This window comes from Pempheris klunzingeri, chromosome 8 (genome assembly GCF_042242105.1).
Source record: "Pempheris klunzingeri isolate RE-2024b chromosome 8, fPemKlu1.hap1, whole genome shotgun sequence".
NCBI classification, from domain to species: Eukaryota; Metazoa; Chordata; class Actinopteri; order Acropomatiformes; family Pempheridae; genus Pempheris; species Pempheris klunzingeri.
Genome location: NC_092019.1, coordinates 16897587 through 16912320, shown reverse-complemented (window position 1 = coordinate 16912320; position 14734 = coordinate 16897587). Strand labels below are relative to the sequence as shown.

General features: G+C 41.4%; 2 protein-coding genes across 5 annotated transcripts in view; both read right to left on the bottom strand.

The window, feature by feature from the left end:
- zbtb7b (zinc finger and BTB domain containing 7B) overlaps positions 1–14734 on the bottom strand; it is a 76361-nt gene that overhangs the window by 40924 nt on the left and 20703 nt on the right. The window lies entirely within an intron of this gene.
- On the bottom strand, positions 1308–14501 carry pklr (pyruvate kinase L/R). 4 transcript variants are annotated; one of them, XM_070835309.1, is made up of 12 exons: positions 14477–14501; positions 9922–10086; positions 9195–9286; positions 8937–9068; positions 7680–7866; positions 6640–6913; positions 5729–5879; positions 4752–4904; positions 4466–4632; positions 3289–3355; positions 1767–1881; positions 1308–1648 (listed from the first exon to the last, which is right to left on the bottom strand). In XM_070835309.1, exons 1-12 carry the CDS (start codon positions 14487–14489, stop codon positions 1542–1544), a joined length of 1623 nt encoding a protein of 540 aa, XP_070691410.1. In that variant the 5' UTR covers positions 14490–14501; the 3' UTR covers positions 1308–1541. The 4 variants fall into 4 exon arrangements, with proteins under 4 accessions (XP_070691410.1, XP_070691411.1, XP_070691413.1 ...); XM_070835310.1 differs by lacking the exon at positions 14477–14501 and adding an exon at positions 13693–13765; XM_070835312.1 differs by lacking the exon at positions 14477–14501 and adding an exon at positions 12613–12795.

Below are 14734 nucleotides of genomic sequence, written 5' to 3'. Positions count from 1 at the left end.
GCCCGCTCAGAGCCGATGGAGTCCAGTTTACAGCTGAAATTCACTTCTCACCCTGACTCAACACTCAGAGGTCGAGCAGGCACGTCCACAGTGGCGCGCATCGCATGCAAATGAAATATTAAATAAATAAATGTGCATGTAAAGGTCTGGATCTAATCGGCCTGTTGCCATGGCATCCGCATCCCCATCATCCGCCCCCCAAGGCCGCATGCCCGGTCGGCGCAAGACGCACGCATCCCTCGCAGGTACAGGTCGCGCGTCATCCTCTCTCGCCAATACAGAGAGGGAGCGCGTGATGGAGAGAGAGAGAGAGAGAGAGAGAGAGAGAGAGAGATGATGAAACTTTGTTTAAATCTCGGGAAAAGAGCGAGCTTTTTGACAACGAGTTGACAATGAGTTATAGAAAATCTGAATAAAGATGCAGAGAGAAAAAAATTATTAAGTTCTTGATGAAATTAAGTGATCACAAGCCAAAATAACCTGATGATGTACTTTTGAAGGCTATTTCTGGTGAAAATAAATCCAAGAGAAAAATGTCATTCATAGTTTCATAGTTAAATACATCCAAATCTACTTAAAGTAGTTTAAAACATAACATTTTCTGCTTACAGATCAATGTATTGACAATAACACATGATACTGTGTTAACTTTTACTTAATTAAAAGATCTGGATACTTGTTTCACTGCTGATTACTTTTCCAGCAAGAACTATTAGAAACACATGCTGTTGTTTCTGCAGGATTCTGTGAAAAAGTATAAACATAAGATTCTCAAAGTGCTTTAAATGCCTCCTTTTGAAACATAGATTGTGATAAGGACCAGTGACCAACATGCTTAATAAGCTCATTATGTATATGAATGTGAATATAATGGACAGAAAGAGAACCTAAAGGGGGAGGAGGAAGCTTGCAGAACAAAGACGAGGACGCCACATAAAGGATCGTCAGACATGAGAAAGCCCCATGCAGGATCAGATATAATTAGTTTATGAGAGAACAGCAGGCAGATGTCAACATCTGGGTCATCTCAGTGGACAAAAGGGTGTAGTTCAATACCCATCATCTTGGCATCTCCCGGCACTGCTCATTATGGCCAAAAGAACTGATAGATAAGCTCAGAACTATGGACAGGAATGAATGCCTTATCTCCAAATTGAATAAAGGCCACCAATAATGATATGCTTCAACAATGGCAGGCAATGAGACAATATTCATTGTCAATTCAATATTACTCTCATAAATAAAAGAGATGAAAAGGCTCAATTAGTGCAGCTCACTGTAAAGCTCAACATGAAACAGCCAGTGCGTTAAAGTTAATGGTTCAAGTTTTATTTGGAGGGAGTCATCACCTTTAAGACATGTTAAACACAAAATCAGCGTTCATGACACCAGATCAGACAGCAACTGTTAAATAACAGCGATGATGCTGCCAAAATGCTTTAGCTAAAGGAGGATTATCATTTTGTTTACGGGGGTGGTTCTCAGGTTCTCATCACATTTATATATTAGAGGATCTGCCTTAAAGAGGCTTTAACAGGTCGTTACGGGACATTGACTGCTCTCATGATGTTGGTGTGACTGGAGCCTGGGATCCAGCCCGTCACCACAATCACCATGTCGCCAGACTTGAAGAATCCTCTTGCCTTCCCTGAGGAGGTGGACGGAGAGAAAGAGAGCAGGGTGTGTGAGCAAGACAGTACCATGGCATACAAAATAGCAGGCTAACGGTGAGCATGCAAACAGGCAAACGGTTCACACATACTGACCAATGTCCATGCCGAAGTTGACCCTGTTGTCCACATCATCGGCCCACACAGGAGCAGGCAGGGGATGGAAGAGGACCGGAAACACTCCTCTCAACAGCTGAGACTGACGGGCCACCTGACCGAGAGGACAGACAGTGAATCTTTATTTGTGTTTGGTAAATTTGGTATATTTCTAAAACTGTCTATGATAAATGTCATCTGTCTGTTCAAGACTGTGACATCCACCCACTGATCTCTCTGAGGCACTGGTTCCCAGCCATTTCTATTTGTGACTCCTCAAAACAAACATTGTAACGTCTGCTTGTGACCCCTCATCGCAGGCTTTGTGTGGACGTGAGTTATGATTAGTTCAACCAAAGAGTGATTTTCCCTCTCAGGCTGTTTCACATGAAGGATTTTTAGAGATGTGAAGACATAGTATCCAGTAAAAGTATCCAGTATTTCACAAAAATAGGAAAAAGTAGACAGAAAACAAAAATATAAATATTATTTTGTGCAATAGAAGTATCTGGTTTTGAAAGGTTTTCTTGTGACCCCTTGAGGAGTCCAGACAACCAAGTAGGATCCCATTGATGAAATGCCACTGTGAGGCTAGTTTGCCTCTCACTGACATTTCGGTCCAAAGGTTACCTCAAAAACTAAAGGTCAGACCTGATTTAAATTTGCTGCTGCACATTCAATATATCAATATTTTACTGAACTTTTTCTCTCATTTCACCAGCAGGCTTCAATTTCCACTTGTATATAATAAACATATACATATCATGTGATTTAAAATGCACATTCACGCTCCCCAGGGGACTATTAACTTTTCTCTAGCAACACTATCAACCCAAAATGTCCAATTTGCGCACAATGTAATGGACAGATTAAGATTTAACAAATCAATGTACCAAAGGAAGTATTTTATCATGTGACTGCTTCTTATCACACTGATTATCTGAATATCGCTGTTAACAGGGAGCTTACTCTCAGTGAGCTTCCACTTTAATAAGGTTTTCACATTCAACATACAAAGTGACCGCCCTGATCTGAGAAATTCTATGTAGGGGTCACAAGCCCCCATGCAAGCAGCCATCCACTGTGCTGAATGTGTCCACAGCGGGTCCAGATGTGCTGCTCTGACCCTGACCTCTGACCTCCACGTGGGACATAAAGCATGTGGAGGGGGTTATCATATGGATTAACGCCACACGACTTTAAAGTTATGGGTAATCCTGCGTCATCTACTTTAAAACAGTTTGCGCTCTGACCACATGTTATTAAATCACCCAAACAAACCAAACATCTCCATAAAACAGAAATAAACTCCAGTAAAAAATATCGCACATAAATACAGTCAGTGAGGCCAGTCTGACATCACTGTTCACAAAAAAGACAGTGAGAGTAAATATTGACTGTATCACACATTAAAAAGTGTGAGTCATCAACAATTAACTTGTGGTTCAGGCAAGACAAACACAGTACAAGTCAGCACAAAGGCAGCTCTGTTATCTAGCTCACAGAGGTAATCTGAAGGTACCTGAGGGTTTCTGGTGATGGCAATAATAGGACAGCGAGGGCGGTACCTGGAGAGAAGATGTGCCGCCCTGGAGAGATGAAGAGGAAAGAAGAAAACACGTCATCAATGTTCCCATGTACGGTATGAACAGCATGTCCATGTACAGACAGGTGACAAATCAATTGAAACAACAATGTTTAAGTTTATAAATGTCATAACTTGGCATAGATTCTACGAGTCTTTGAACAAAGGACGAGCACCATTCTTTGGTCTATTACCAAATATCTGCACAATTAATGGCATTCCTATCTGTCTCAGCTATATTTTTGTGCGAATGTTAGCATGCTAACACACTAAACTAAGACTTTCAACATGGTAAATATTGTGCCAACATGTTTATGTTTGTCATTGTGAGCATCTTAGCATGTCTACATTTAGCTCAGAGCACTGCTGTGCCTAAGTAGTAATTAAGTCAGCCTCACAGAGCTGATAGCATTACTGCAGACTCTGTCTTGTTTTCTTGCAATCTTGATCTAAAATCAAGGCCAACTGAATCTTCTCTGCCTTTTTATACATGACATAGAGCAGGATAGGATGCTAACTGCCTAATTGCATCACGCAATGTGCCTGTGTAGTAGAATCATTTGCATTTGTTATGTTTCTCTATTCAAATATTGGATTTTTCCTTGAATTTGTCATACTCTATAGGCTCCGTGGTGCCTGTGTATGTAGAAATGTGATGATCAGCACAGTAACCAGTCAGAGCACAAAAAATACACAAGGGCACAGGAACATGAAGGGAACACAATAAAACATAATAGTCAACATAAAACTCTCCCCTGAGCAGTAACTGCAATATTCAATCTTTGCTCTGAGATTAGAAAATAACATCTGTTGCTCCATGAAGAGAAGCTCATAGTGTGTTTACTCACTTTATTGCCAAGAGTTATATGAGAAGAAATGGGGGGAGATGGGGGCAGACATTTTTACATTTTAGTGTTTTTGTGTGTGAATTAAACAGACAAGGCACATCTTCGTGCTAAGAAAAGTTAACTGGCTGCTTGATGTGGCTTCATATTTTCTGTTGCTTAACTCTCAGCAAGAGAACAACGAAGTATATTTGCCAGAATGTCAAACTATTCCTTTAACCTTACCATACCATCTTGCAAGTGCCACTTGGTAAGTTTGGTTTACACACCTGCCACTGGTGGTGAGGACAATGATAGCCCCAGCACAGCATTTGAAGGAGGACTCTACAGCTCCGATGGCCGTGACCTCTGTGGGGTCAGAGGAGAGAGGAGTGAGGCGACGCAACTCCTCAAACAGCTGCTGATGAAAAATGGCCGCCTCTGCCTCCCTGCAGATCTGAGAGACAGAGACAGCGGGGTAGGGTGTGTGGGGGAGACAGAGGGGGGGAAGGGTTATCAGATGGCACTAAGTCAGATGTAGCAGTGTGGACATCATGCACACACAGAAACACACACCGAGTGCATCATTGCGACTGCCTTCACCGGAAACAGTCCCTTGGCGGTCTCCCCAGATAACATTACACAGTCGGCTCCATCCAGCACGGCGTTGGCCACGTCACTGCCCTCCGCTCTGGTTGGCCGTGGGTGGGCCACCATGCTCTCCAGCATCTGCAAACACACACAAAAATACACGAGCTTCACAATAACCACAGCCGAAATGTCTCCTAAAGGCACTAGAAAGGGATTCGATCAATTAATCCATCAGAAATAAGTCACTTTGTATGTCAGTTTGTGCCACAGATAAGAAAGTAATGTAAGGCACTCAGGCTTCAGGGTGAAGAGAGGAGGTAATGGCTTTGAGGAGGGACAGTAGTGGAGGAGAAATAAGAAATCATTTAGACTGAGGCAAGGGAGTATGATCATTACTGGCATCCTGGAGACTAAGTATTATGAGTCAGTAAGCAAGGCTGACAGTTGAAAATGAGATAACTCGTAGCGTTGACTGAGAAACTGCATTTCTGTAGTAGTTAAGAGGCTGCTGCTAATTCTGATTACTGCACGTGTGGGTGATGTTTGTGGGCTCAGGTCTCCAGGAGCAAACCCGCTATAACGCTGTCACTCTGAGTCAGAAGCTGTAGCATAAACAAGACGCAGCACTGTGACTCAACATGGCTGCAGGAATGTGTGTGTGTGTGTGTGTGTGTGTGTGTGTGTGTGTGTGTGTGTGTTTGTGTGTAGTGGGATTGGGGTGTGAAACAGAGGGAGTGTGTGTGTTTTCGAGGATGAATCTATCAGACAAGTGAGTGTGTTTGTGTGAATACATTATGTAGGAGTGCGAGGTTAATATGTGCCTGTTAGGTTTTAATGTTAGTTTACTTGGACATATGTGCCATTTGATTGGATAACACTGTAGTTAGAGTCTTAATCTGCATAATTTATCATGTTTGCATCTTTTCTGTGTGTGTGTGTTTGTGCGTGTGCTCGACCCTGACCTGAGTGGCACAGATTACGGGCTTGCCGGCAGAGTTGCAGCGTCCAATCATCATCTTCTGGGCGATGAAGACTTTCTCCGCCGGGATCTCGATCCCCAGGTCGCCCCTGGCAACCATCACGCCGTCGCTCTCAGCCAGGATCTCCTCAAAACTGATTGAGGGAGGGAGATTGAGAGTTGAAGATAAAAAAGAGGGAGTTGGAAAAGAGCATAAGGAAGAGTCAGCAGGGATGAGGAAGCAGAGGCAGGAAGGACAAAAATAATGATGATATTGTTTGTTTTCTCTGTATTGACCTGCAAAAACAAGATTTGCTCACTGCCTCTGGATCTCGAAAACATATTGAGGACAGTATTGCACTGTGATTTAAATCCCACATCACAAGAATGAAATGCAAATGTCAACAATGTAAATGAGGAACAGCAGGAACATGTGATGAGGATGTAGATTCAAGTAAAATACGACCACAGCAGATGTAAAACAAGGCCGTTCCCCTCAAATGTTGATCCACAGCATCGTAACAAAATGAAATGTAATCTTTATGATCTGATTAAAAAAATCCCATTTAAATTACAGCCATAGTTAAACATTGTCTGCGGCCAGTGAGCAGTAGGAGGAAGTGGGAGATAAGTAATGAAGATGAAAGAGCTGTAATATAAATTGTGAGATTTATTAAGTGGCTGCTTTAACTCACACAGTCACACAGATCACTTATCAGAGGCGTGTACAACCCAGACCTGACATGTGTCCATCCATCACTGACAGGACAGCTGGCTGTCCACAGGAGGGGCAGATCACCATCAGTGGTGGATTTATAGGTTCTGTCACAGCCTCATTATGAGATTCGCACTGCCTCCAGCTCAAAATAAATGTGCCTTAATGGTTTTAATTCAGAGGCATTTGCCTTTACTCACTTCTGGACCCCTTGGCGGCTTTCCACCTTGCTGATCACTTTGATATGTCGTCCGTGTGCCCCCAGAGTTCGCCGCACATCTTTGACATCCTGGGCACTGCGGATGAAGCTGGCAAACACCATGTCGATGCCCTGAGCCACCCCAAACCTCAGGTCAGCCTCGTCTCGCTCGCTGACCGCCTGCAGGCCGATCAGGTCGCAGCCGGGGAGGTTCACGCCTTTACGACTGCACAGAATTGCACCGGACTCCACCACCGTATCCACCCAGTCAGAGCCTACGGAGGAGGAGGAGTTATGGAAAATAAGAGGTCAATTACATTATCATCTTCATATTATCATAATCAAATTAAGAAAAGCGAAAACTACATTTGTAAATATTGTGTTGATCAGTGAATCTAATGGATATTTTCTTAAGAGCAAACACTAATTAAATTAGAAATATCAAAGATCTAAAGAAACACTTATGCATGTACTTTGCGAATGTCCTTTAGCTTTCGTCTTTAAATGCATTTGATTTAAATCCTAGATTGTATAACTAGGTGACCCACTAATTACTGCAGACTATAGAGCCTCAGATATGATCCAGACTACATTACCACCATAATGGTGGCGAATCAGGTTTTGTTAACGGGCTGAAAGACTCCAGGGAAACCATCTTTTCATGAATAGGTTGCTCAGCTATGCAAACGTAGGAAAAAATTCAGAATGGCAGAATGTCATTATCTGACCAAATGCAGTGGCCTTTTGTGTGTTAATGTTGTGATGCATCACAGCAACAAAATAAAACACAGGACAAGTGGGACTTTATATAGGCTATAATGACGTAAATAAAATGAGTAGTATCTATAATATTATAAGTATAGATGATATAAACTCTGTTTTCTCCATGCTTTGCTTCATTAAGATTTGTTGTCTGTATTTATATTGCATAATTAATTAAATATACATAATTAAAAATTGCAGCAAATTAGACAAAGGAAGCATTTCAGTGCAGATGTGAAGCAGCAGCAATAAATTCATAGTGCTCTCAATGTGAATGACCTGTTTCTAGTACTTTGAGTCCAATGAGGCCATCATCAATGTAGATTATGCCTCCCTTCTTGAGGACTTTAGGCAGACTGGGATAGTCCACCCAGATTACCTTCCCGTCTGTCTTCTCTTTGTCACTCTCTGCTGTCACCACACGGACATGGCTGCCCTTCTCCAGCTCCACCTCCTCCTCCACTTTCTATACAAAGACACACATAAACAGACACAACGTGGAATGAAAAGAACACTACTTTTAAGCAAACACCATTTTCAAAGAAACTATCTTTCTAGACAGACACCTGTGGTACAAGTACTGTATTGTTTTAAGATGCTGTGTAGCTGTAATTCTTTCTTTGTTATTATTCTAAGTCATTGCTGTTCTCATATTGTCATCTATAGTGCGCCATTGTATCTGTCGTGGTGCTCATGCAAAAAAAACAACACAGACCAAATATTTGGCTTTCTCCTCCAGAGAGAGAGAGTCTTCCTCTGTTTGCTGTTGTATAATCACAACCTGCATCTGAGCCCGGCTGAAACCTGCTTGACTCAACTCCACATGCTGTTTAAACCCATGACTCTTTGATTTAAAGGCATGCTGAGCTTCAACAAGCCATTGTGATTCCTGATGCCTCAGTTCTGGGAGTACACATCAGAGATTTGAAGTATCAGTGACGATGATAATGTGACCGACTTCAGCTGTACAGGGTTACACATGTAACATATCCTAACATATGTTTTTAGTATGGAGCATGTGTCATCCTTCCTGTCATCTATTTATCGCCATTCTTCCTGTTAATGTTAAATATCAACTAAAAAATGCACAAAATTATAATTAGCTGATAAGAATATAATACAGGGATAATAAATAATAAAAAATAAAATATAAACATCATATAATTATGTATAACACGTGTGTATTATATCTTCCAATTAAGCTACTAAACACACCTTAGGAGAGACACAACAGGCAAGAATCAGTGTGCAGCTCGCACGTCATGCAGAGCATTTTGTAAGCTAATCAAGGCATTGAGAGGTTTCCAACAGCTTGGAGTTATTTGTTCAGCAAAGCAGACGGCATGCAACAGGAACACAATAACATGGTGAATGAAAAGGCAAAAAAAGACACCAACAATTCTTTTGTCAAAAAAAGGTTGGTAACAACCTGTAAAAAACGATAGCCGACATATTTTCAGTGCCTCTTACACCTGACTGAATGTGACTGGTTGATTAGGTTCAGACTGTTTGATAGATGAAGCATAACATGGTTACCCCTTTCACTAGTCCAGTGCGGATCTCTGGACCCTTTGTATCCAAGGCGATGGCAACCGGCCGATAATACAAGGGGTCAGGGGTTATCGTCTCCACAGCCTCTCGGATATTTTTAATGGTTTCCCCGTGGTACTGACAGACACGAGGAGGGAGATGGACAGAGAATCAATACATGACTGGAGGAAAGACTGAAAATGTGCATATAAGTACTGTAATTGTGAAAAACGTTACACAGAAAAACACATGAACTGTTCATACTTCATGTGAACCATGGGAGAAATTTAGACGAGCAATATTCAGCCCAGCCTTGATCATCTCTTGGAGTTTGGGGACCGATCGGGATGCGGGACCTGAAAGCAACAGAAGTAAGTAGGACATTTTTTACATTTTACATAAAAACTAAGCTGAAACGATAAGTCTAATTACAGAAATAAAATCACTGATTCAAGCTACTTAAAAGTGATGATTTGCTATTTTTCTGTAACTAAATACCTTTGGGTTTTGGACTTTAATGACACAAATTAAGAAATCTGAATATGTCAGCTTGTTTTCTGGAAAATTATGTTGGGCATTTTTTCACTATTTCCTGATATTTTCATGGTCAAGAAAATAATAAGCAGATTAATTCAGGACGAAAATGACTGGCAGTTGCAGCCCTACAGTGAAAATGACCTATGGACACTTTGGAGTGGAGACATAGTGCTTCTAAGAGGAATCAGGAATCAGAGATGATATCTGGAGAGTCAAAGCTCTCGAACAAGTGAAAGACAATTTGTATATTGTATTCCCCTCTATTTTTTTCCTTTTTTCTAGGCAGAAGAAGAGCAGCGAGCTCTCCAAAGTGCCGCAGCCAAAAATCAAACCCTGCCAGCACACTGAAGGCCACCCAGCACCCAGGAGCTGGCTGTCTGACAAACACACAACAGTTGCCAGAAAACAAACTTGAAACTGAGACTCTTTGTCTGCTGCTGGTTGTCACACTCACCGATGGTGCAGATTATGCTGGTGTTGCGTGCTGTGATTGGCTCTTGGTCAATGTCCAGCAGACAGAGATGTTCCAGGAAGGTGTCAGCCATGCTGGCATCCAGCTGCTGGTGCTGGATGAAAGAGTCCGGCTGTGTCATCGCCTCTGAGTAGCGCCTGATGCGAGCTACAGTGACAGAGAAAAGTTGTCAGCAGGGTGATGTTAGTCATAAAAACCCAACTGCCAACTCCTCCTGTGATTATAAATGAACTAAACACCTAAAACAGAAAAATTTCTGTGTTAATGTTGAAGAACAACAACACCTCTAGCATGTGTTAAAAAAATGGCAGCCTCCACAGATTTGAATGTACAGTCAGAGCACAGTAAACATATAAAGTATGTATGTAGTGATCTGACAGCATGGAGGGGTCACGATGATTTACATGCTGACATTCGGCTGCCTGTAATATAAAGACAAAGCACTGCAGTTCAGCAGATCTTCTCAGATACTCAGATAATTAAAGGAGACTATCAGTGCAGGAACTACAGTTTCTTCTCCATCAAGAAAACCACAGTTCTTTATGAGCAAATGATCACAGCATGTTTGTGAGGGGGGAAAACAACAACAGTTGTGGTATGAAATCAATGCTTAAGTAATGCTTGTCAAACCTGTGATAATTGATTTTTAGCTCAACAGACTGTAACACAACATTGGCATTTTATTTACATATGAAGCAAATGGCTTACATTATGGCTAATGTGTTCACAAACAGGAACAGATTAAAGGTGCAGCAGAAACAACAACATTAGCATCCATTTGAATGTTTCTGGACACCTGGTGACTCTAAGTCCAATATTCACTCTCCTTTTAACTGTGGTTTGCTCTCCGCTCACTTCTGGGGGAAATGTCTGGCTCTTTTGCTGCTAAATGCTCCACTACGTATGTCTCTCTGCTGTTTGGTGCTTGACAGGTACTGGACAGACGGTTTATTAAAGTCTTTCCACTGAAAACAGATGCTGCTGGGAATGAAGCTGTGAGATGCGGGTTGTAAAACCAAAACTATGAGCTGAAAGATGCTGTAAAGCTACACAGAGCCACAGAGGACAACGCAGACTCAGGTGATAATTATCTGTGACCCCTTTCAAATTATACTGAGACATTTCAGCCATTGTTACTATAAAAATATTGATCGGAGGAGCTTTGAAATAACATTGTTCAGTTATCTGACAGTGTAGATTACTTTTTGTCTACTGATAAGTCTAATAAGTCATCTACCATCAAATCCACTCAAACAACTTCTCTACAAACAAGCAAATTCAAGCTCACTTATTTAAAAAAGTGTATTTGTTTTTTCACCTTTCACCTAGAGTACATAATGCCTTTCAAAACCCAACCTCTATGACTCTATCTGTCACTACTGCTGCATAAACCCCAGGAGCAAAAACCAGTAAATGGACCCGGTGTCTTTCATGCAAAGCTTTGTGGTACCTGGCTGAAGGCTCTGAGTCAGTACACTGGCATCAATTTTAAAGAATGTCACAGTCAGTCAAGCCTGCAATTTCTGCCACCATGGGGGTGAGAGTAAATACCGGAGAGAAGGAGGAGAGTCTGACAGACAAGGTCGCTGCTAACAGCACAACAGGGATGAAGAGGTGAGGATGAAGGAGAGAGAGAGGACGGGAGGAAGATTGAAGGGTGGCGTGAAGAGAGGAGGAATCTATAAACCTAGAAAGGGAAATGAGAAAAACTCAATTAATTGTTATTTTCTTATACTTGCACTGCCTGGTGGAGTGATAAGACTTTGTCAACAAATAAGTTTCCTGTTTTAATTGAGTTGAGTTATAAATTAAAACCCTCTGTGGTGACTGGACATGCAGAGGAAACTCCCTGATGAAACTGGTGACTGGAGGTTTTGCAGAATAAAGTTAATGTGTACAGCTTATCCATCCTGTGGATTCGGTAGCTGTCAGTGTTCTCTCTCTCTCTTTCTCTTTGTGTCTTTTCCTCTCTCTCCACCTCCCTGTGACCCAGTTCTGCCGCACTGCTGCACACATCATTACGTGTCCCACTGAGATCCGCCTCTGACACATCCCAGAGCGTACACATGGAAACACACACGCACAAACGTAGATACAGGTACCTGTTACTAGAATTCTGACTATAAATAAAGCAGACATTAGGTCAAAGACGGTTGCGGAATAGCCCATCGATCAATGCACAGCTTTTATGACTGATAAGAAAGGTGCATCAGCTGATGGGTGAGGCCAGGAATGACCTGTTTGCAGTGGGCCACATTCCTACATGAAAGCAGGTCAGCGTGTATGTGTGCAACTGATAAGTGAACTCAAGGCAAGGACGTTTGTCCAACTATGACTCTGCACTAAAGTTCAAAAACATCTGACAAACAACACATTGGTACATTATCGCACCAACTGGTAAAAAAAGGGGACAAGTGCGTGATAATATAATAATAATTAGATATATTATGATCAGATGTTGAAAAATGACATAATTACCATTAAACATCAAGAGACACAGAGTACCACGAAGCTTCTTCGTCCTTGTAGTTCAATTAATCAATGAATCAGGTAAATCAATCACCGAACAGTCATTTTTGGATTTTTAATCGTGCTGAAGTTGTATGCTCATGTGCAACGCTTGTTATGACTCAGCACCCACAAATACAAAAGAAAAAACATTGGTCCACTTACCCATTTTGACAAAATCATCCACTTTTATAAAATACAAATTGCCTGCGCAGTTCCCCCTCCGCTATTGGTTTATTTTTCTAGACTAGAGTCTGTAATTTTTCCTCTTCTACCTTTATCCCTGTCTGTGCTCAGCTTGTGCACTTGCCATTCTCTGAGTCTAGTGTCACCTGAACAAACGTAGTTTCCTTCATTTCAGCTCTCTGACCCCTCTGCTACTCCCTCATCTCTCCACCCACTCACAGCATTTGGAAGGACTTCAGTGCTTGCAAAAGATTTGGTTGATTTTGGATGATTTAGTGTAGGTGGCCGAGCCTGACTGGGCCATGATGATGAAAAATAGAAAAATATTATGCCAATAGACCAGTGATGGCACTAAACTATCAGGGTGCACTAAAATGATTCTCTTCTTTTTGCTGCATCACTACCAATGATGTAATCCAAACCCCGAGCTTGGCACACAATTAACCCCAAACCAGACACAGAAAATCTCTGCTTAGCGTTTACGCTTATCATTCTCAACCCTACTGCTTTTATTAATTGTGAATACATTGTTTATTAACGCTTTAAAATAAGTTAAAAGCCTTCTAAACAGCTTTAGGGTTGCCAGATTGAAAGTGAAAACAAACAGTAAGTAAAACAACTACAATTATAGACGTTAATAAGTCATTAATAAATAGTTCTTACAATAATTCAAGTCAGCAGTTATAAATGTTAATAAGTTAAGTGCACTATTCATCCTGGTTCTCAAGGCCTTCAGTAAAGGTTCACTGGAGGAATTCACATGATGAACTACAGAAAATTTAATAACAGACACCGGGTTCTGACACCCGTCAACCCAAAAGTACTTTTTATTAATGGCTTATAACGGACCAACTAAGTTTTATTATCTATCCATTAGTTACAACTTTAACAACACCTTATTAAAGGGTTATGTAACAGAAAGTAACTTTCTAGGATATGAAAATGAGTTTATTGCAGATTTATCTTGAGGTTCTTGATGTTGTTGAAGTTTTTAAAAACATCCTATAACATCCCTAATTTGCTCTGCTCCATCATACAGTATTTTATTGGAATACTCACAAACCATCTTATGTCTTGTAGATCTGTGGGCTGAGAAGGGCAGATGTTATACAAGGGAGACACTTTAACAAATGAGGAGACACACAAGGTCTGTTTTCCACTCTCTGGCACAGTTTAACACAAAGTTTCTTTAGAAACAGCTCATGGAGCTGCATTCTGTGGAGCTGGTTCTACGCACAGTCATGCATGAACCCAGGCTAACAGAGGGCGTAAATCTTTAGCCAAAGGACAAACAGACCTTTGGTCCTGAGTTGACTGGAGAAAATCTCCCCTGCAGCCCTGTGACACGTGAAGCACACACCTAGTATGATATAATAGGTGTGCACATAATTACCAGCCTAGACTAAAGGTCGGTTTTAAGCCTGGAGACCAAAGTCTGATATGCAATTTTAATTTACAGCAATTCAAATACAAGAGCAGTAGAGCACAGGCTCCGGGGACCACTTTTAGTCTAAAGTAACTACCACACTTCAGTCTTTACCGTCAGGCTCTTTTTCTGAATATGCGAGAACATGTTGCGTTTTTCCGGAGAAAATTAACTCTTTTTATAAAGCGCATCAGCAAACAGCTGGAAAAAAGGGAAAAAACAAAGTGATCACTGTCTGGCGGAGCGTGAGAAACACACAGAAGGAAATGTTTTCAAAATTAAAAAAGAATCTGACCAAAAACAAGAGGATGAAAACAGCAGGTTGCAGAAAGAGGTGTTGGTACGCTGTGTCATTACACAGCACACAGACACAGTATGAAGTAAAGTGTAGATGTTTAGAAAGGAAACATGACCAACCTGATGGATGCATGGAGCAGGCCAATACTGAATCGTGGCGAGGTGGGACAGGCGCGACAAATGTAAATGAATGGGTTGGTGTGAGTTTTAGTGCCATCTGGTGGACAGCAGTGTTAATGTTGCTTTGTCAAGCTCCGTCACAATGAAGACAACAAGAGGAGGAAATGACAATTTATTCATCAGCATCACTGAACAGTTGGACTGAATGCAAAGTGTATGAGGATACAAAACAAGCTCAGTATAAGACACAATAAGTAC

What these genes read in the sequence shown, in the direction of transcription:
- pklr (XM_070835309.1), bottom strand. An exon ending in ACTCAAAGTACTAGAAACAG is followed by an intron (nt 6,914 to 7,679) that starts GTCATTCACATT and finishes CCTCCTCCGTAG; the next exon opens with GCTCTGACTGGGTGGATACG. An exon ending in CAACTTCGGCATGGACATTG is followed by an intron (nt 1,649 to 1,766) that starts GTCAGTATGTGT and finishes CCACCTCCTCAG; the next exon opens with GGAAGGCAAGAGGATTCTTC.